At 38.4% G+C, this 24,606-nt stretch overlaps 1 protein-coding gene across 2 annotated transcripts in view; it reads right to left on the bottom strand.

Annotated features, from left to right (window-relative positions):
• LOC114472812 (RILP-like protein 1) overlaps nucleotides 1-24,606 on the bottom strand; it is a 51,686-nt gene that overhangs the window by 14,295 nt on the left and 12,785 nt on the right. The window contains exons 5-6 of one of the 2 annotated variants that reach the window (XM_028462068.1): nucleotides 23,189-23,337; nucleotides 14,389-14,490 (exon numbers count right to left, since the gene is read on the bottom strand). In XM_028462068.1, the coding sequence (XP_028317869.1) occupies nucleotides 14,389-14,490; nucleotides 23,189-23,337 (251 nt within the window). The remainder of the gene's footprint in view (nucleotides 1-14,388; nucleotides 14,491-23,188; nucleotides 23,338-24,606) is intronic. The other variant, XM_028462069.1, reaches the window with a different exon arrangement.

Here is a 24,606-nt window from a genome sequence, read left to right as displayed (position 1 = left end):
TAGTGTAACTATTAGTGTAACCACTAGTGTAACTATTACTGTAACTACTAGTGTAACAACTATTGTAAATATTACTGTAACTACTAGTGTAACTATTAGTGTAACTATTACTGTAACTACTAGTGTAACCACTAGTGTAACTATCACTGTAACCACTAGTGTAACTACTAGTGTAAATGTTACTGTAACTACTAGTGTAACCACTTGTGTAACTATCACTGTAACCACTAGTGTAACTACTAGTGTAACTATTACTGTAACTACTAGTGTAACCACTAGTGTAACTATCACTGTAACCACTAGTGTAACTACTAGTGTAAATATTACTGTAACTACTAGTGTAACTATTACTGTAACTACTAGTGTAACTACTAGTGTAACTATTACTGTAACTACTAGTGTAACTATCACTGTAACCACAAGTGTAACTACTAGTGTAAATATTACTGTAACTACTAGTGTAACTACTAGTGTAACTATCACTGTAACCACTAGTGTAACTACTAGTGTAAATATTACTGTAACTACTAGTGTAACTACTAGTGTAACTACTAGTGTAAATATTACTGTAACCACTAGTGTAACTATTACTGTAACTACTACTGTAACTATCACTGTAACCACTAGTGTAACTACTAGTGTAAATATTACTGTAACTACTAGTGTAACTACTAGTGTAACTATTACTGCAACCACTAGTGTAACAACTATTGTAAATATCACTGTAACCACTAGTGTAACTACTACTGTAACTACTAGTGTAACTATTACTGTAACTACTAGTGTAACTATTACTGTAACTACTAGTGTAACTATCACTGTAACCACAAGTGTAACTACTAGTGTAAATATTACTGTAACTACTAGTGTAACTACTAGTGTAACTATCACTGTAACCACTAGTGTAACTACTAGTGTAAATATTACTGTAACTACTAGTGTAACTACTAGTGTAACTACTAGTGTAAATATTACTGTAACCACTAGTGTAACCACTAGTGTAACTATTACTGTAACTACTACTGTAACTATCACTGTAACCACTAGTGTAACTACTAGTGTAAATATTACTGTAACTACTAGTGTAACTACTAGTGTAACTATTACTGCAACCACTAGTGTAACAACTATTGTAAATATCACTGTAACCACTAGTGTAACTACTACTGTAACTACTAGTGTAACTATTACTGTAACTACTAGTGTAACTATTACTGTAACTACTACTGTAACTACTAGAGTAACTATTACTGTAACTACTAGTGTAACTATTACTGTAACTACTAGTGTAACTACTAGTGTAACTATTACTGTAACTACTAGTGTAACTATTACTGTAACTATTACTGTAACTACTAGTGTAACTATTACTGTAACTACTAGTGTAACTACTACTGTAACTACTAGTGTAACTATCACTGTAACCACTAGTGTAACTACTAGTGTAACTAATACTGTAACTACTAGTGTAACCACTAGTGTAACTATTACTGTAACTACTACTGTAACTACTAGTGTAACTATCACTGTAACCACTAATGTAACTACTAGTGTAAATATTACTGTAACTACTAGTGTAACTACTAGTGTAACCACTAGTGTAACTATTACTGTAACTACTACTGTAACTACTAGTGTAACTATCACTGTAACCACTAGTGTAACTACTAGTGTAACTACTAGTGTAACCATGACTGTAACTACTAGTGTAACTATCACTGTAAACACTAGTGTAACAACTATTGTAAATATCACTGTAACTACTAGTGTAACCACTAGTGTAACCATCACTGTAACTACTAGTGTAACCATGACTGTAACTACTAGTGTAACCACTAGTGTAACTATCACTGTAACCACTAGTGTAACTATCACTGTAACCACTAGTGTAACAACTATTGTAAATATCACTGTAACCACTAGTGTAACTGTCACTGTAACTACTAGTGTAACAACTATTGTAAATATCACTGTAACTACTAGTGTAACCACTAGTGTAACTATCACTGTAACCACTAGTGTAACTACTAGTGTAAATATTACTGTAACTACTAGTGTAACTACTAGTGTAACCATGACTGTAACTACCAGTGTAACCACTAGTGTAACTATCACTGTAACCACTAGTGTAACTACTAGTGTAAATATTACTGTAACTACTAGTGTAACTACTACTGTAACTACTAGTGTAACCACTAGTGTAACTATTACTGTAACTACTAGTGTAACTATTACTGTAACTACTAGTGTAACTACTAGTGTAAATATTACTGTAACTACTAGTGTAACTACTAGTGTAACCATGACTGTAACTACCAGTGTAACCACTAGTGTAACCATCACTGTAACCACTAGTGTAACTACTAGTGTAAATATTACTGTAACTACTAGTGTAACTACTACTGTAACTACTAGTGTAACTACTAGTGTAACCACTAGTGTAACTATTACTGTAACTACTAGTGTAACTATTAGTGTAACCACTAGTGTAACTATTACTGTAACTACTAGTGTAACTACTACTGTAACTACTAGTGTAACTATTAGTGTAACACCTAGTGTAACTATTACTGTAACTACTAGTGTAACAACTATTGTAAATATTACTGTAACTACTAGTGTAACTACTAGTGTAAATATTACTGTAACTACTAGTGTAACAATTAGTGTAACCACTAGTGTAACTACTAGTGTAACTATTACTGTAACTACTAGTGTAACCACTAGTGTAACTATCACTGTAACCACTAGTGTAACTACTAGTGTAAATATTACTGTAATTACTAGTGTAACTACTAGTGTAACCATGACTGTAACTACTAGTGTAAATATTACTGTAACTACTAGTGTAACTACTAGTGTAACCATGACTGTAACCACTAGTGTAACTACTATTTTAAATATTACTGTAACTACTAGTGTAAATATTACTGTAACTACTAGTGTAAATATTACTGTAACTACTAGTGTAAATATTACTGTAACTACTAGTGTAAATATTACTGTAACTACTAGTGTAACTACTAGTGTAACTATTACTGTAACTACTAGTGTAACGATTACTGTAACTACTAGTGTAACTACTACTGTAACTACTAGTGTAACCACTAGTGTAACTATTACTGTAACTACTAGTGTAACTATTACTGTAACTACTAGTGTAACTATTAGTGTAACCACTAGTGTAACTATTACTGTAACTACTACTGTAACTACTAGTGTAACTATTGTAAATATTACTGTAACTACTAGTGTAACTACTAGTGTAACTAATAGTGTAACCACTAGTGTAACTATTACTGTAACTACTAGTGTAACAACTATTGTAAATATTACTGTAACTACTAGTGTAACTACTAGTGTAAATATTACTGTAACTACTAGTGTAACTATTAGTGTAACCACTATTGTAACTACTAGTGTAACTATTACTGTAACTACTAGTGTAACCAATAGTGTAACTATCACTGTAACCACTAGTGTAACTACTAGTGTAAATATTACTGTAACTACTAGTGTAACTACTAGTGTAACCATGACTGTAACTACTAGTGTAACCACTAGTGTAACTATCACTGTAACCACTAGTGTAACTACTAGTGTAAATATTACTGTAACTACTAGTGTAACTACTAGTGTAACCATGACTGTAACTACTAGTGTAACCACTATTTTAAATATCACTGTAACCACTAGTGTAACTACTAGTGTAAATATTACTGTAACCACTAGTGTAACTACTAGTGTAAATATTACTGTAACTACTAGTGTAAATATTACTGTAACTACTAGTGTAAATATTACTGTAACTACTAGTGTAACTACTAGTGTAACTATTACTGTAACTACTAGTGTAAATATTACTGTAACTACTAGTGTAACTACTAGTGTAACTATTACTGTAACTACTAGTGTAACTACTAGTGTAAATATTACTGTAACTGCTAGTGTAACTACTAGTGTAACCATGACTGTAACTACCAGTGTAACTACCAGTGTAACCACTAGTGTAACTATCACTGTAACCACTAGTGTAACTACTAGTGTATATATTACTGTAACTACTAGTGTAACTACTACTGTAACTACTAGTGTAACCACTAGTGTAACTATTACTGTAACTACTAGTGTAACTATTACTGTAACTACTAGTGTAACTATTAGTGTAACCACTAGTGTAACTATTACTGTAACTACTAGTGTAACTACTACTGTAACTACTAGTGTAACTATTGTAAATATTACTGTAACTACTAGTGTAACTACTAGTGTAACTAATAGTGTAACCACTAGTGTAACTATTACTGTAACTACTAGTGTAACTACTACTGTAACTACTAGTGCAACTATTAGTGTAACAACTAGTGTAACTATTACTGTAACTATTACTGTAACTACTAGTGTAACAACTATTGTAAATATTACGGTAACTACTAGTGTAACTACTAGTGTAAATATTACTGTAACTACTAGTGTAACTATTAGTGTAACCACTAGTGTAACTACTAGTGTAACTATTACTGTAACTACTAGTGTAACCACTAGTGTAACTATCACTGTAACCACTAGTGTAACTACTAGTGTAAATATTACTGTAATTACTAGTGTAAATATTACTGTAACTACTAGTGTAAATATTACTGTAATTACTAGTGTAACTACTAGTGTAACCATGACTGTAACTACTAGTGTAACCACTATTTTAAATATCACTGTAACCACTAGTGTAACTACTAGTGTAAATATTACTGTAACTACTAGTGTAAATATTACTGTAACTACTAGTGTAAATATTACTGTAACTACTAGTGTAACTACTAGTGTAACTATTACTGTAACTACTAGTGTAACTACTAGTGTAAATATTACTGTAACTACTAGTGTAACTACTAGTGTAACCATGACTGTAACTACCAGTGTAACCACTAGTGTAACTATCACTGTAACCACTAGTGTAACTACTAGTGTAAATATTACTGTTACTACTAGTGTAACTACTACTGTAACCACTAGTGTAACTACTAGTGTAACCACTAGTGTAACTATTACTGTAACTACTAGTGTAACTATTACTGTAACTACTAGTGTAACTATTAGTGTAACCACTAGTGTAACTATTACTGTAACTACTAGTGTAACTACTACTGTAACTACTAGTGTAACTAATAGTGTAACCACTAGTGTAACTACTACTGTAACTACTAGTGTAACTACTACTGTAACTACTAGTGCAACTATTAGTGTAACAACTAGTGTAACTATTACTGTAACTACTAGTGTAACAACTATTGTAAATATTACTGTAACTACTAGTGTAACTACTAGTGTAAATATTACTGTAACTACTAGTGTAACTATTAGTGTAACCACTAGTGTAACTACTAGTGTAACTATTACTGTAACTACTAGTGTAACCACTAGTGTAACTATCACTGTAACCACTAGTGTAACTACTACTGTAATTACTAGTGTAACTACTAGTGTAACCATGACTGTAACTACTAGTGTAAATATTACTGTAACTACTAGTGTAACTGTGCAGAGGAAAGGGTGGAGACAGAGCCGCTGAGTCTCTGTAACTCCACACTGAGGATCCCACGGACCTGCAAGACAAAAGCCAGAAGGAGAACAGGAGCAAACACACAAGGGAAGAAGCAGACATAGAGGGAGTGTTTGAGAGAGGAATGGGACCCTCTCCGGTCCCTCTCTAACCTAAATGACCTCTCTCTTAACGCCCTCTCCAACCTCTCTCCAACCGAGCATGCCAGACCCCCCCCCCCGGCAGTCTATGCCTATTGCATCTTAATTATGAGCTATGAGCTGGTTCCTAACTAAAAGCTTTATCAAAGAGGAATGTTTTGAGCCTAACCTTAAAGGTAGAGAGGGTGTCTGCCCCCCGAACCGTGGTTGGTAGATGGTTCCAGAGAAGTGGGGCCTGATAACTGAAAGCTCTTCCTCCTATACTACTTTTAGAGATGAATGGAACAACGAGTAGTCCAGCATTTTGAGAGCGTAGTGTTCTGGGGGGATTGTATGGCACTACAAGCTCCTTGAGATAGACTGGTGCCTGTCCATTTAGGGCTTTATAAGTGAGAAGAAGAATCTTGAATTCTATTCTATATTTTATGGGAAGCCAATGCAGAGAGGCTAATACAGGAGTAATGTGATCTCTTCTCCTAGTTTTAGTCAGTACACGTGCTGCAGCATTTTGAACCAGCTGAAGTGTCTTAAGCGACTTGCTCGGGCAGCCTGCTAAAAGAGAATTACAATAATCCAGTCTAGAGGTAACAAAAGCATGGACTAGTTTTTCGGCGTCGCCCTGAGACAGGATAGATCTGATTTTAGCAATGTTACGGAGATGAAAGAAGGCAGTTCTTGAAGTTTGTTTTATGTGAGAGTTGAAGGATAAATCCTGATCAAATAGAACCCCAAGGTTTCTAACAGTTGTGCTTTGTGCCAGAGTAATGCCATCTAGGGCAGTTAGGCTAGCATAGGTTTCTCTAAGGTGTCGCGGGCCCCAGTACAATGACCTCAGTCTTGTCTGAGTTGAGAAGAAGAAAATTTTGGTCCATCCAGGCCCTAATGTCCTTTAGACAGGCCTCAAGTTTAGATAGCTGATTTGTCTCACCTGGCTTCATTGATACATACAGTTGGGTATCATCAGCATAGCAGTGAAAGTTAACAGAGTATTTTCTCATAACATTACCAAGGGGGATCATATAGATACAGAAGAGGATTGGACCTAGCACAGAGCCCTGAGGAACCCCGTAGCTTACTTTAGTGTACACAGAAGACTTATTATTCACGTGTACAAACTGGTACCTATCAGATAGGTAGGACTTAAACCAGTTTAGGGCAGTCCCTGTGATTCCAAGTAATTCCTCTAATCTCTCTAGTAGAATATAGTGATCTATAGTGTCAAAAGCTGCACTAAGATCTAATAAAACCAGCACTGAGAGTCGTCCTTCATCTGAAGCCCAGAGTAGATCATTAGTTACTTTAACTAAAGCAGTCTCTGTGCTGTGTTGAGCTCTAAAACCTGACTGGAAGTCCTCGAACAGGCTGTTGTTTTGAAGGAAGTCACAGAGCTGAGCCGCCACAACTTTCTCAAGAATCTTTGAAATAAAAGGAAGATTAGATATAGGCCTGTAGTTTGCTAAAGTGCTGGAATCAAGAGTAGGTTTTTTGAGAAGGGGTTTGATTACAGCTACTTTAAAGGACTGTGGCACGTAGCCTATTGATAGGGATATATTTATTGTCTCCAACAAAGATGGGCAGACTAGGGGAACAACTTCTTTAAACAGCTTAGTTGGGATCGGATCTGAAAGGCAGGTCGATGGTTTGGAGGATGAAATAATAGAGTTAAGTTCCTGAAGTCCTATATGTGTGAAAACAGTTTAGGTTAGGCCTATTTACATTTAATGGTACAGCAGGCCCAGGTGAAGGCAGGGAGTGGCTAATTTTATCTCTAATCTTGTGAATTTTATTGTTAAAAAAATGTCATAAAGTCCTCACAGCTGAGGGCTAGAGGAATCATGGGCTCAATAGAGCTCTGACTTTGTGTTAGCCTGGCTACAGTGCTGAAAAGGTACCTCGGATTATTTTTTATTTTCTTCAATTAGTGAGGAGTAGTATGTAGATCGACTATGTCGTAAGGCTGTCATGTATTTACTATGGCTTTCTTGCCAAAGTATTCGTGACTCCTCTGTTTTATTGGAGCGCCACATTCTCTCTAATTTACGGGTTGTTTGTTTGAGTGTGTGAGTTTCAGAGCTAAACCACGGAGCTTTCCTCTGACGTTTAATAGTTTTTTCCCTCAATGGGGCAATTGAGTCCAAGGTGGATTTTAGTAGACTAGCAGAGCTATCGACAAGCAGATCCAGTTGAGAGGGGTTATAATTAATATCATAGTTATTTATTGGATGGTGCACTGAGTTTAAGGCAGCAGGAATGGCCTCTTTAAATTTAGCCACAGCACTGTTGGATAGATTTCTACTCCTAACTATTTTATTGCACAGTGCGAGATCCTCTAGGATAATGTTAAAAGATATTAAAAAGTGATCTGATAGCAGAGGATTTTCAGGGTAGACTTTTAGTTCATTAATATCAAGGCCATATGTTAGAACAAGATCAAGAATATGATTTAAACGATGAGTAGCTTCATTAATAGTTTGAAAAAAGCCAACTGAGTCTATTAGGGACATAAAGGCTGAGCTCAGGCTATCACTATCTTTGTCCACATGGATATTAAAATCTCCTACTATCAGTATTTTATCAGAACTGAGGACTAAGTTTGATATAAACTCAGAGAATTCTGATAGAAATTCAGAATAAGGGCCTGGAGGACGGTAAATTATCACAAATAAGACTGGCTGGCAGGTTTTTGATTCGATATGAGATAAATTTAGAACCAGGCTTTCAAAGGAAGTGTAACTGGCCTTTGGTTTAGGATAGATTAGGAGAGAGGAATGATAAATAGCTGCTACACCACCTCCACGGCCTATGTCTCGTGGCATATGAGTATTTAAATGACTGGGAGGAGTGGCTTCATTTAAACTAACATATTCATCTTGATACAGCCATGTTTCAGTTAAACAGAATAAATCAAAGTTATTTCTGAGATAAGGTCATTTACTAGTAGAGATTTGGATCTCAGTGATCTAATATTTAATAGAGCACATCTAATGCTTTTATGTTTTGGTGTTTCTAGATTTGAGATTTTAATTTTTTTCAGATTTTTATAATTGATAGCTCTTTTATTTGATTTTATGTTAAAATCATTGTGAAATATGGGTCGGGGGACTGACACCGTCTCCATAAAATAATATTCATCACCATCACAACAGTTGTCATGGCGATGAACACAGCTATCCTGATAGCAATGGGAGGGAAACTGTCCTAAGGCAAGCGCAGAGGGGCGTGGAGGACTCCCCCTCTGTAACATGGTCTCATTCATGAGATGTCATAAATGTGCCATGTTTTCTGATAGTAGAGATGCTCCCTCCAAAGTAGGATGGATTCCATCTCTTCCTATCAGGTTCGGTTTTCCCCAGAAGGATCTCCAATTATCAATGAAGCCCACCTCGTTTTCTGGACACCACCTCGATAGCCAGCGGTTAAATGATGACATGCGGCTGTACATGTCATCACTGGTCAGATTTGGTAAGGGACCAGAGAAAATTACGGAGTCCGACATTGTTTTAGCATAAGCACAAACTGATTCAATGTTCACTTTGGTTGCTTCCGACTGGCGACGTCGGGAGTCATTAGTGCCGACATGGAGGACTATCCTATCAAACTTACGATTACTCTTTGCCAGCAACTTTAGATTTGATTCTATGTCGCCCGCTCTGGCCCCTGGGATGCACCTCACAATGCCCGCTGACTTCGCTAGCTTCACGTTTCTCACTATGGAGTCTCCAATTATCAGAGTTTGTTCCCCGGTGAGTGTGTTGTCCTCACGGAGGGGGGGAGAACCTGTTTGAGACGTGAACATGGTGGTGTCCCGAGCGGCTTTTTTGACCTTCGACTATGCTTACCACGGACAGTAACCCACTCATTGCTGGCCGGGGGGGAGGCTAAGCTAGAGCTAGCACGGTCCGCACCGGCTAGGTCCTGCTTGCTAGCTTCGGTTTTGGTATCAGGGGTGCGGAACCGCTTCTCCAGATTGTTGATCCTCGCCTCCATATCTAACAGTACGCTACACTTTATGCAACTACCATTGTCCCTAAAGGAGGACGAGGAGTAACTAAACATCTGACACACCGGGCAGGAGAGCGGAGGGGAGGAGAGAGAAGCCATAGGTGCTAAATTTAAGCTAAGCTAAGCTAAGCTAAGGACAAAAGGAAGTTTAAAGGAGATTGTACTGCCTATAAGAGGCGAGATTGCTTTTTACTTAACCTTCGTACGTTTAACTGTACGGTAAAAAATTAAAACAAGTGTTTTCAAGGCTAAAATATCAATGACAACAAGTTTGATTAGAGTTAGCAGAACACAGTAGTAGAGCGCTGCAAACAGCGGTAGAGTGTAAACAGGAAATGATCGATACGTCACCACGTCAGCACGTGATGAATGATGAATTCATGTTGGGTGTGGGATACATATGTATGTGTATATACGTATATATGCATATGTGTGTATCCATAAAATGAAGAGTCCGTCCTTAAGACTGCTCTACTGTAAAGTGCCTTGAGATACCATTGGTTATGATTTGGCGCTATACAAATAAAGATTGATTGATTGATTGATTGATAGTGTAACCATGACTGTAACTACTAGTGTAACCACTAGTGTAACTATCACTGTAACCACTAGTGTAACTACTAGTGTAAATATTACTGTAACTATCACTGTAACCACTAGTGTAACTACTAGTGTAAATATTACTGTAACTACTAGTGTAACTACTAGTGTAACCATGACTGTAACTACTAGTGTAACCACTATTTTAAATATCACTGTAACCACTAGTGTAACTACTAGTGTAAATATTACTGTAACCACTAGTGTAACTACTAGTGTAAATATTACTGTAACTACTAGTGTAAATATTACTGTAACTACTAGTGTAACTACTAGTGTAACTATTACTGTAACTACTACTGTAACTATTACTGTAACTACTACTGTAACTACTAGTGTAACTACTAGTGTAAATATTACTGTAACTACTAGTGTAACTACTAGTGTAACCATGACTGTAACTACTAGTGTAACCACTATTGTAAATATCACTGTAACCACTAGTGTAACTACTAGTGTAAATATTACTGTAACCACTACTGTAACTACTAGTGTAACTACTACTGTAACTACTAGTGTAACTATTAGTGTAACCACTAGTGTAACTATTACTGTAACTACTAGTGTAACAACTATTGTAAATATTACTGTAACTACTAGTGTAACCACTAGTGTAACTATCACTGTAACCACTAGTGTAACTATTACTGTAACTACTAGTGTAACCACTAGTGTAACTATCACTGTAACCACTAGTGTAACTACTAGTGTAAATATTACTGTAACTACTAGTGTAACTACTAGTGTAACCATGACTGTAACTACTAGTGTAACCACTATTTTAAATATCACTGTAACCACTAGTGTAACTACTAGTGTAAATATTACTGTAACCACTAGTGTAACTACTAGTGTAAATATTACTGTAACTACTAGTGTAAATATTACTGTAACTACTAGTGTAAATATTACTGTAACTACTAGTGTAAATATTACTGTAACTACTAGTGTAACTACTAGTGTAACTATTACTGTAACTACTAGTGTAAATATTACTGTAACTACTAGTGTAACTACTAGTGTAACTACTAGTGTAACTATTACTGTAACTACTAGTGTAACTACTAGTGTAAATATTACTGTAACTGCTAGTGTAACTACTAGTGTAACCATGACTGTAACTACCAGTGTAACTACCAGTGTAACCACTAGTGTAACTATCACTGTAACCACTAGTGTAACTACTAGTGTATATATTACTGTAACTACTAGTGTAACTACTACTGTAACTACTAGTGTAACCACTAGTGTAACTATTACTGTAACTACTAGTGTAACTATTACTGTAACTACTAGTGTAACTATTAGTGTAACCACTAGTGTAACTATTACTGTAACTACTAGTGTAACTACTACTGTAACTACTAGTGTAACTATTGTAAATATTACTGTAACTACTAGTGTAACTAATAGTGTAACCACTAGTGTAACCACTAGTGTAACTATTACTGTAACTACTAGTGTAACTACTACTGTAACTACTAGTGCAACTATTAGTGTAACAACTAGTGTAACTATTACTGTAACTACTAGTGTAACAACTATTGTAAATATTACGGTAACTACTAGTGTAACTACTAGTGTAAATATTACTGTAACTACTAGTGTAACTATTAGTGTAACCACTAGTGTAACTACTAGTGTAACTATTACTGTAACTACTAGTGTAACCACTAGTGTAACTATCACTGTAACCACTAGTGTAACTACTAGTGTAAATATTACTGTAATTACTAGTGTAACTACTAGTGTAACCATGACTGTAACTACTAGTGTAAATATTACTGTAACTACTAGTGTAACTACTAGTGTAACCATGACTGTAACTACTAGTGTAACCACTAGTGTAACTATCACTGTAACCACTAGTGTAACTACTAGTGTAAATATTACTGTAATTACTAGTGTAAATATTACTGTAACTACTAGTGTAAATATTACTGTAATTACTAGTGTAACTACTAGTGTAACCATGACTGTAACTACTAGTGTAACCACTATTTTAAATATCACTGTAACCACTAGTGTAACTACTAGTGTAAATATTACTGTAACTACTAGTGTAAATATTACTGTAACTACTAGTGTAAATATTACTGTAACTACTAGTGTAACTACTACTGTAACTACTAGTGTAACTACTAGTGTAACCATGACTGTAACTACCAGTGTAACCACTAGTGTAACTATCACTGTAACCACTAGTGTAACTACTAGTGTAAATATTACTGTTACTACTAGTGTAACTACTACTGTAACCACTAGTGTAACTACTAGTGTAACCACTAGTGTAACTATTACTGTAACTACTAGTGTAACTATTACTGTAACTACTAGTGTAACTATTAGTGTAACCACTAGTGTAACTATTACTGTAACTACTAGTGTAACTACTACTGTAACTACTAGTGTAACTAATAGTGTAACCACTAGTGTAACTACTACTGTAACTACTAGTGTAACTACTACTGTAACTACTAGTGCAACTATTAGTGTAACAACTAGTGTAACTATTACTGTAACTACTAGTGTAACAACTATTGTAAATATTACTGTAACTACTAGTGTAACTACTAGTGTAAATATTACTGTAACTACTAGTGTAACTATTAGTGTAACCACTAGTGTAACTACTAGTGTAACTATTACTGTAACTACTAGTGTAACCACTAGTGTAACTATCACTGTAACCACTAGTGTAACTACTAGTGTAAATATTACTGTAATTACTAGTGTAACTACTAGTGTAACCATGACTGTAACTACTAGTGTAAATATTACTGTAACTACTAGTGTAACTACTAGTGTAACCATGACTGTAACTACTAGTGTAACCACTAGTGTAACTATCACTGTAACCACTAGTGTAACTACTAGTGTAAATATTACTGTAACTATCACTGTAACCACTAGTGTAACTACTAGTGTAAATATTACTGTAACTACTAGTGTAACTACTAGTGTAACCATGACTGTAACTACTAGTGTAACCACTATTTTAAATATCACTGTAACCACTAGTGTAACTACTAGTGTAAATATTACTGTAACCACTAGTGTAACTACTAGTGTAAATATTACTGTAACTACTAGTGTAAATATTACTGTAACTACTAGTGTAACTACTAGTGTAACTATTACTGTAACTACTACTGTAACTATTACTGTAACTACTACTGTAACTACTAGTGTAACTACTAGTGTAAATATTACTGTAACTACTAGTGTAACTACTAGTGTAACCATGACTGTAACTACTAGTGTAACCACTATTGTAAATATCACTGTAACCACTAGTGTAACTACTAGTGTAAATATTACTGTAACCACTACTGTAACTACTAGTGTAACTACTACTGTAACTACTAGTGTAACTATTAGTGTAACCACTAGTGTAACTATTACTGTAACTACTAGTGTAACAACTATTGTAAATATTACTGTAACTACTAGTGTAACCACTAGTGTAACTATCACTGTAACCACTAGTGTAACTATTACTGTAACTACTAGTGTAACCACTAGTGTAACCACTAGTGTAACTATCACTGTAACCACTAGTGTAACTACTAGTGTAAATATTACTGTAACTACTAGTGTAACCACTAGTGTAACTATCACTGTAACCACTAGTGTAACTACTAGTGTAAATATTACTGTAACTACTAGTGTAACCACTAGTGTAACTATCACTGTAACCACTAGTGTAACTACTAGTGTAAATATTACTGTAACTACTAGTGTAACTATTACTGTAACTACTAGTGTAACTATCACTGTAACCACTAGTGTAACTACTAGTGTAAATATTACTGTAACTACTAGTGTAACCACTAGTGTAACTATCACTGTAACCACTAGTGTAACTACTAGTGTAAATATTACTGTAACTACTAGTGTAACTACTAGTGTAACTATTACTGTAACTACTAGTGTAACTATCACTGTAACTACTAGTGTAACCACTAGTGTAACTATCACTGTAACCACTAGTGTAACTACTAGTGTAAATATTACTGTAACTACTAGTGTAACCATGAGTGTAACTACTAGTGTAACTACTAAACATCAGAAGCTCAGACTCACAGGCGTTTGATTCCTGACTCAGGATGAACTGACCAACGGGAACGAGTCCTCAGATCAGGTGTTCCACAGGGAGTGGCCTCTTCCTCCTCCTCATCTTCATCACTGGAACACACAATATATATATATATATATATATATATATATATATATATATATATAATACATATACTGTATATCATATTTATATATGTATATATAATACCTCTCTGGCAAGCTCACTAATCTGATGAAGATACAGGAAGTGTTTAGACATTGTTTTCACAGCCATCCATGACAGCATCTATACTATAATGACAGAATGTGTGTGTGTGTGTGTGTGTAGTGAATATCTCCCCGACACAGTATGAGTTCGACCTGAAACTTAGTCAATGGGTTCCAAACACCTCAAGTGTGTGAATCAGTTATTTTGGAGTAATTTGGTGAAGCAAAACGTTCAAAACGTTAATTCTATCATTACGGCTCCCTCGGTAAGAACGCGGTATTTCCGGTTCCGGGTTCTTGACGTCACTGTGTCTCAGTTTGTTTGGGTTTAAAAAAAAAAAAAAGATCAATATTAAAAACGTTTTTGTACCGCTAAAAGCAATTTAAGTTAATATTTAAAGGTTATTTAATATTATTCCTGTGATTCCAAACTTCCTTTAAATCGCGGGTCATGGACTTCACTTCCTGCTTCGTCTCCATGAGTGTGGGCGGTGCCTGTGCTGACGGTCGTTAGCCGACCTCATCACAAACATTCTGTTTTAGTAAGCGGATGGGTCCACAACACGGCTCTACTATGATTATTGTTTGTTCTACGCAAGGGTGAGTGTTTCTTCTTATATTATTCTGTGTTATGAAAGATGCTAGCAGCTACAATGTAAACACACACACAAGGCTCATGCGTGTGCGTGCACTACACCAGGATGTACATGCTGAACGCACACAGAGCCGTTTAGACAGAGAGTTGCAACTTTGGTGTGAGACAACGCACGGAGGAGATGGAGATAGACACACACAGTATTTATAATAAAAAATATACTAAATGAGTAAAAACAATATTTATACTAAAAGTACACAAAACAACAGAAATACAAAAAATATATAAAAAGGCTCCAAAAACACACAAAACTAAATATTTATACACAAAACACACAAAATGCCAACAGAAATGCGCAAAACTACACCAAAAAAGATACAAAAATACACAAAATGACTCCAGAATCACACTACAATGGCAATAAAAAACTAGAATTATACAAAAAATACACATTATTGACTCCAAAAAACATACATTACAGAAAACTACACCAAACAAAAAAAATATAAAAATGAGTTAAAAAAAATCATGTCTCATAGAAATAAACCAAATAAATCACACACACTATTTTACTTTGCACCCACAAATAAACCCTTAATAACACTACAGAGTACATAGTATGTACACCTCTCTGTAAATCTAACCTTCAAACACACACTCATTTGGCCATAACTGAGAACTCTACTTAAGCTCCTCCCACAATATGAATACATACTCCTGACGGGCACTGTATTAGTTACAATAATGACCAATGAAAAGCTGTGTGCGTGTGTGTGTGCGTTTGGAGTTGTTTGGTTTATTAGGCCCGAGCGAAAGGCCTCTTAGTCTCATAGTGGCTACACTACGAGACCTGATTTTAAAAATGCAAAAAATTTGACACGCCAGCGCCCCCAAGTATGCTAAAAATGCATTACGAGATAGGAATTGCCAAAGAAAATAATTAATCGTAGAATCATAAAAATTTACACAGAAGTAGACCATGACAAGACAAGTAAAAAACATAATGACCATGCCAAAAAACACTGAGGAATAGAAAAATTGCTATTTTTGCTTACATATTTCAATGCATTTCTACTAGAGCATTTCACTGTACGATCTGGAGTCTGTTTAGGGTCGACTTATTAAAACATGTAAAAACAGAATTACAGTAGTCAATACGAGATGATATAAATGTGTGTATGACCAGTTCCAGATCTGATCTTGATAAAAGATGTCTCACTGTAGAGATATTTCTCAGGTGGTAACAACAGTTTTTAGTCAATTGATGACAATGTCCCTCCAAAGACATGGACTGATCAATAACAACCCCAAGGTTTCTGAGGCTGGTTTTAACAGATGAGCCCAGATCACCAAGAGAGTTTTTAATTAGAGGATGTTTTTATCAGGATCAAAGTTTATGTTTTATTAGAATTTATCTGGAGATCATTTGATGACAGCCAGTTTTTGATACAGGATATACAGTCTAAGATCTCTGATAAAAAGTGAAACGCTGAGTCATTAAAGGAACAGTACAACTGGATATCATCAGCATAAAAATGATAAGATATATTTTTAAAACCATGGATCAACCGACCAAGAGGCATCAGATACAATAAAAACTAAGCAGGAACCAGAACAGAGCCCTGGGCTACTCCACATGACAGGTTGGACATATTAGACATTACATCATTAATAGTAACATTAAAGGTTCTTCTATTTATATAAGAGGTAAACCATTGGAGAACAGTATCAGAAAACCATCTCAGATGTAAGTGGATCAACCAGTATACTATGATCTACTGTATCAAAGGCAGCATCAGATCAAGTCAAACTAAAACTGTGTAACGACCAGAGTCAGTGACATCATCACGTCACTAGAAACTTTCAGAAGATCAGTTTCAGTGGATTGATCTAAAACCAGATTAATATTTATCATAAATATCATGTTGTTCCATGTATGAGGTTAGCTGCTTAGCAACCACTTTCTCCATGATTTTAGACATGAAGAGAAGTTTAGATATGGGTCAGTAGTTTATAGGCTCCCCCGGATCAAGATTGGGTTTTTTAAGAATGGGGTTTATTATCACATGTTTAAAAAAGCTGGAGACAGAGCCAGATAAAAGTGAGAGGTTTATCAATTTTACCACCCAAGGACCAACAACATCAAAAACATTTAAAAACAGAGAAGTAGGAACAATGTCTACAGAGCTCGATGAGGGTTTGATCTTTCTACTAAAACCTGAACATCCTGTAGGCTGACGGGAGTGAAGGAGGACCATGAGCTCACAGGGGCTGATGCACTGCACAAGCTAACCAAGGGAGGAGTGATGCTAGCCCTGATATCTTGTACTTTATTTACAAAGAAATTTTAAAAATAGTTACAGTCCTCCTGTGTGTGTACAGGCACATGGGACGGTGAGGGTGCAACAAGATTTTCAATAGTATTGAACAAAACCTTGGGGTTTCTCTTATTTTGCAAAACAAGATTAGTAAAATAAGCAGAGCGGGCATGCTTTATTAATTCATTTATCTCCATTATCTTTTCTTTTAAATAGAGTCTGTGCACCTCTAGTTTAGTGGTTTTCTACAACCGTTCCACTTTTCGGCAGCTTCTCCTAAAGCTAAAAATAGCTTCATTCATCCACGGACAAGGTTTCTTATTAGAGCCTGGAGTATTTTTAGCTGTTGCTACTGTGTCCAAAACAGACAGACAATGGCTATTGAAGTTTGTCATAAAAGTGTCAACATCATCACAACTAGTAAATGTAGTTGAATCAAAAGAGGCAGAAAATCCACTGATTGCTGCTCCATTAAGAATGCGTCTCCGCTTTTTCACATTAGAAGTAGTCTGTCCAGTGTGATTGACAGATTAAATATGATACAGCAATGGTCGCTTATTTGTAAGTCTTCAATACCTAGATGGTCAATCATTAAACCAAAAGAAAAGACCAAATCTAAAGTATGACCTTTAGTGTGTGTTGGACCTGACACATGTTGTACAAAGTGAAAAGAGTCCATTAGAGACATCAGCTCATCTGCCATAGGACAGGAGGAATTATCAATATGTAGATTAAAATCACCAAGGATTAATACACAGTTTAACAATAGATGACATAAACTCAGAGAATTCATCTAGGAATTAACGAGCAGGACCAGGAGGTCGGTAGATTAAAACACAGTAAAAAGAGTGTTCATTTCCAACCTTACACATCTGGAGCTCGAAGGAGTTGAACGTGTTTATGTCCAACAGTCTGCAGCTGAAAGCGTCTCTGTATACGAGCGCTAATCCTCCTCCACGTCGTGTAAGCTGTAGAGTTCCAAACACGGAGCAGTCCGTAGGGCACAGCTCATTAAGATGAACGTAGTCATCTTCCCGTTGCCATGTCTCCGTAACATCAGATCCAATCCTTGGGACATAAAAAGGTCCTTCAGGAGGTGCGATTTGTTGGCTATCGATCTAGCATTCTGCAAGCCGAGGCGTAGAGTCACTTCCTCGTCGGCCTGTGTAGAGCTGCGACGCAGCGGACGAAGCCACCCGTGATCCACACCCCGATGCCGGTGACGGCATTTGCGGAGCGGCGCTTCGAGCGGCAGGTGACGCAAGCCGGAGACCAGACGCACTGGAGCCACGGGCTGAATCCATCGTAATCTATATGTTAACTGGCATCAAGGATCAGTCCCAGGGTTTGACCTCCAGAACGCCTTTATCCTCAACAGGACTCCACCACGTTTACCCCATTTTTTAGCACGCTTCCTCCAGAGGACAGGTGAGCACAGCAGGAAGTCAGGTACTGACGCCAAGTGAGGAGGAAGTCTGGATGTTTGATCCTTAGAGATGAAGCCCAGACATACATCATGTGAATGATTAAGAAGAATAAGTTCCTGACGGTCGTAAACTATCAGCGCAGTGATGTTTTTGCACAGAAAACCGATCAGTGCGGCTACAAAGAAAAGTTCAAGCAGAGCGGGCAGACGGCAGCTGGTACATGCTGGCGCCATCTTGTTCGCCATCTTGTTGAAATGAATCAACTGATACCTGTAGAGAAGAAGGGAGGCTTGAGTAGTCTCAGCCTTGCCTCAGGCAGGTCCGCCATCTTAGGCACAGTTGGTGTGGCCCTCCATCTCTGACACTCTGGACTGGAATGCTGATGTTTCTTGACCGTTTCTCGCCCCCGTAGGATCCAATATTTCCACCTTAACTCTGAAAAAAAAAGGCGCTCTGAGCCAGGGTGACATAAAGCCTTGGTGTCATGAATAATGAGCTGGGTAACTTTACGGCGGGGGTCCAGCACTACAGAGTGAATGGCTTCAGGGTCCAGCTGAACACTGTGGCGGAGCCTTCCTCCAACTCTAATGAGCCCTGAAGTGTGATCATACTCAGGGGCCAGGGTTAGTAGTCAACTGGTGGTGGGAACTGATTTGTTAGCACTCAGCAGGATACACTCCTCCGGAAAGCTGTCTCGCTGGGACTGCTGCAGGATTTCTCCTTCTGCTTCTTGATAGTCTGCAGCATAGAGTGTGCTCTGACCAGCCGCCCCGTGACAGGATTGGGCTACAGCTTCTATCAGTTCAGCAAAGGAGGAGCAGTGGTCAGCCTGTCGCTGTAAAGTGGTCCTGGCAGTGGTAATAGTGAGACAGGAGAGTTTTCTGCAGGAAAGCCAGACTGTGTCTCCACCTGCCGTTGTCAGACAGTTCCTGCAATGTTTTACCCCGAATGATGTCATCAGCAGGGTTTTGGGGTGACGTCGCATATCTCCAGGTTTGAAGGTCAGTCAGCTCCTGGATCTCGGCTACCCTGGTTCTTACAAACACCCTAAATCGACAGGAGTCTAACTGCAACCAGGTAAGGACAGTGGTGGAGTCTGTCCAGAGGGTAGTACTGTTTATACTCACAGTCGGCGCTTGTAGGAGGGAAGCCAGTTGGGCGGCTGTCAGCGCTGCACAGAGCTCCAGCCTGGGTATGGACTGTTGCTTTTTCGGGGCCACTCTGGATTGAGCTGTGACGAAGGACACCGCCACCTGACCTTTAGAGTCCTCTATGCGCATGTAGGCCACTGAACCGTAAGCTTTCTCTGTTGCATCAGCAAATACATGAATGTACCTCTGACAGTTGGCAGTATATAGCAGACCTGACATAACAGCGTGGCAATGTAACCTGAGACAAATAATGTAACTGCTTCCCACTCCAACCAGGGCTGTAGCACCTCATCAGGCAGGATGGGTTGTCCCACTCTTGACTTTGGCCCGCGTTGTAAAGGGGACAATGAACCTCAAGGGATCGTACAGACTTGCCAAAACTCTGTAAATGTTGCGCATGGTGGTGGTGGGGCCGTCCAGCAGCTTGTATTTGAATCTAAAAGTGTCAGAGTTGCAGAGCCATCGCAGACCCAGGGCGAGCTCTTGCGGATCGGTGCTTGACTCCTGGAGCCACTATCAGACCGGGCCTCTAAGGGCAGGTGTTTGATGGTCTCTGGAGCATTACTGGCCCATTGTTTCAAGTCAAAACCACCTGCAACTAACAGCATTTTTAGTTTGTCCACAAGATGTTTGGCTTCGTCAACAGTGGGGAGGCTCTGTAGAGAATTATCTACATAGAATGACTTCTCAATGGTAACAAAAACATCCTCACCTGGCTGGCTGTGGTCGAACACATGTTCCAGCAGGGCTAATGTAACACAACAGGGGTTGCAGGTTGTGCCAAAAGGTAGGACCTGCCACACGTAGCTGCTGGGTGGTTTTTCTGTCTTCAGGTCTCGCCATTGGAAGCAGAGCAGAGTTTTGGCCTGACCTGATGGAGCATGCCTTTTAGATCACTGCTTACAGCAATAGGATGCTCCCTGGAGTGCAACAACACCCCCAGCAGGCTGGATGTGAGGGTAGGACTAGGCAGAAGGAGCAATTGAAAACTATTCTGTTCTTCCCAATGTGGCTCACCATGTGGTGCGGGATGAACCATGCCTCCTTTGCACAGTACAGCTCTTCTTCTGGGACATTTAACACAAAGCCTGCATTTTCCAGTTTGTCAATATCAGCACAGTAGGCATCAGTTTTCTCCGTGTAACGTAATAATCTCTTTTCTGTGCTGCAGAGAATGGCTAGCACAGCCTCTTTAGGTGCATGGAGCTGCAGCATGTTCTTTACTCTGAAGAGTGGAGTGGCATAGAGCTGAACTCCCTGGACGTCCACCCGGGTGGTTTTTGTCTCCAACAGCTGTATTGCCTCCTGGTCTTGTTTGGAACTAGCTTCTCACTACAATAGGGGAGAATGTCTAATTGCCACAGCTTCTACAATTCTGTTGGATTTCCGCTGAGGGTGACAAGGTGGAGATGTGTAGGCACTGCTGAGCGGTGGGCCGCTGTTAACCATTCTTAATTGGACCTTGAAGTTTCCAGCCTAATTTTGTTCTTACAGCTGCAGGCCCCCCAGGCCGTCCCAGGCGCACAGGAGCCACTGGAGTGATGAGGTGTAGATAGTCTGAGCCTATTAACAGCAGGGGGCACACTCGGTTCATGGCTGTTGGGAGACCTCTCAGGTGCCTGTATTTTCTCTGGAGGGCCTTCACGGAGTATGTGTGTTCAGCTAGGCACAGTGGCTCTGCAGTGAATGACCCCTCTATGTTAAAGGTCTTCTGGGGCTGGTCGGCTGGGGAGATAGTGAATGACACTGCAGCACCATGCAGAACTCTCACATCTTGCCTAACGACTCCAAGAGTGAGTTCTTCTGGCTTACCACTGAGTTTGAGGCTCTCAGATGCTGCATGGAGGAGAATGGTCCACTCTGATCTGTCGTCAAGCACCGTATGGGTCTCTAAAGAGTGCTCACCATTGCGCAGAAGCACCCTGCTAATCTTCAGCTGAACTTGGTTGCAGCCTGAGCGCCTGTCCAAGTACTGATCACTGGCCGGATCACAGATAGTATGTTTTCGAACAGGTGCTCTTCGAGGTCCTTTTAGGGCATAGCACTGAGTTGAAAATGAGGCACTCTGTTTGAAAGTTAAGACTTTTGATTACGCCAACGCATTTTGACTCCTAGGAGTCATCCTCAGGGATTGTATGAAACATTGGAGGTGTAAGGTGTACTTTATTGTCCCCGTAAGGATATTTGTCCTCTACAATGGACCCATCCTTCAATGCCACTAGAGCCTCTGTCAGGAGCAGTGTCAGGACCCATCTCCTGATGTTGATGCTAGGCTTGGTCAGGACTACCGGAGCTGGAGGATTTTGGTCTTTCTGCGTCATCGACCTCCCCAGCAATCCCCGCCACACACACGCCTCTTCGGAAACCACCTGGAGCTATTGCTGACCTGTTTGTACGCAAATAATGCGTACTTGCTCCTGAACTCAGGTGCATGTTTGTACAGAAAACTGGTGTAGCCGGATCCTATCCGTGTCCGCTCCATGTACGCTGTTTGTAAAGGGCTTCAGTTTATTGGGTTTGGGCCGTATTGTAACGCAATTAAAAAATAATGATTGTCTAAAGGCAAATGTCATCTTCTTCTTTAACAAAATATGATAGCTATATTCTTAATGACTAAGTTTATATCTCAATAGTACATTTCTGTCTAAACAAATCAATAATAATGCATTGATAGTATAAAATTCACTGTTATATTATGTATTTGTATGAACTTGAGGCAGCGCATCAAAGGCCGCACAACGAAGGTGGCACGGAAAAGGTGGGGCAGATTGCCGAAGGCGGTGCAATTTGGTGAAGGCAGCGCAGCAAAGGCGAGGGCCGTTAATCGCTGCTTGCGGCTATATTTTTGTTGTCATTTTGTATTTTTTTTGTTATTTTGTGTGCTTTCATTGTTTTATTTCTTTTTATATCATTTTGTCTTTTTGTAATTGTTTTGTGTGTATATTTAAGTCTGTGTATATTTGTAGTCTCTTGTATTTTTGTGCAGTATATTGTTTATTTTAGTTGTTTTATGTATTTTATGCGTTCATATTGGGGGCTACACAACATTAGACCGAGGGCCACGGGTGGCCCCCGCACCGCCTGTTGTCCATGTGTATTGTGTATAACCTTCTGTAGTAGGAGAGCTCCTCCTGCAGCAGAAACACTTTGGCCTTCAGCTCGTTCCTCTCATGGAGAACGTCTCTGAGCTCCTGGAGGGTGAAACGGGCCCTGTGGGGGTCCTTAGGGTCCCTTGGCTCCTCCTCACACAGCACCTCCTGTGGGTCACAGTGGGCGGAGCTTAGAATGACCTCAGAACAAAAGGACAGGAGGAGGTCAGAGTAAAAAATAGAAACACACCAGACATGTCGTCATCGTCTCCTGGTGGTTGGGACTACACGTGATAATTTATACTGTATGTAAACACGCGTTACACATACTGTATGTAAACACGCGTTACACATACTGTATGTAAACACGCGTTACACATACTGTATGTAAACACGCGTTACACATACTGTATGTAAACACGCGTTACACACAATGTATGTAAAAACGTCTTACACACACTGTATGTAAACACGCGTTACACACACTGTATGTAAACACGCGTTACACATACTTTATGTAAACACGCGTTACACATACTTTATGTAAACACGCGTTACACATACTGTATGTAAACACGCGTTACACATACTGTATGTAAACACGCGTTACACACAATGTATGTAAAAACGTCTTACACACACTGTATGTAAACACGCGTTACACACACTGTATGTAAACACGCGTTACACACACTGTATGTAAACACGCGTTACACATACTTTATGTAAACACGCGTTACACATACTGTATGTAAACACGCGTTACACATACTGTATGTAAACACGCGTTACACATACTGTATGTAAACACGCGTTACACATACTGTATGTAAACACGCGTTACACATACTGTATGTAAACACGCGTTACACAGTTTATGTAAACACGCGTTACACAGTTTATGTAAACACGCGTTACACAGTTTATGTAAACACGCGTTACACATACTTTATGTAAACACGCGTTACACATACTGTATGTAAACACGCGTTACACATACTGTATGTAAACACGCGTTACACAGTTTATGTAAACGCACGTTACACATAGTTTATGCAAACGCGCGTTACACATACTTTATGCAAACGCGCGTTACACATAATGTATGTAAAAACTTCTTACACATTTTATATAAACACGCGTTACACATACTTTATGTAAACAAGCGTTACACATACTTTATGTAAACACGCGTTACACATACTTTATGTAAACACGCATTACACATACTTTATGTAAACACGCGTTACACATACTTTATGTAAACACGCGTTACACATTTTATATAAACACGCGTTACCCATACTTTATGTAAATACGCGTTACACATACTTTATGTAAACACGCGTTACACATACTTTATGTAAACACGCATTACACATACTTTATGTACACACGCGTTACACATACTTTATGTAAACACGCGTTACACATACT

This window comes from Gouania willdenowi, chromosome 12 (genome assembly GCF_900634775.1).
Source record: "Gouania willdenowi chromosome 12, fGouWil2.1, whole genome shotgun sequence".
Classification (NCBI taxonomy): domain Eukaryota; kingdom Metazoa; phylum Chordata; class Actinopteri; order Blenniiformes; family Gobiesocidae; genus Gouania; species Gouania willdenowi.
Note: the sequence above shows the minus strand (reverse complement) of the source record. Positions and strands in the feature narration are given on the sequence as shown.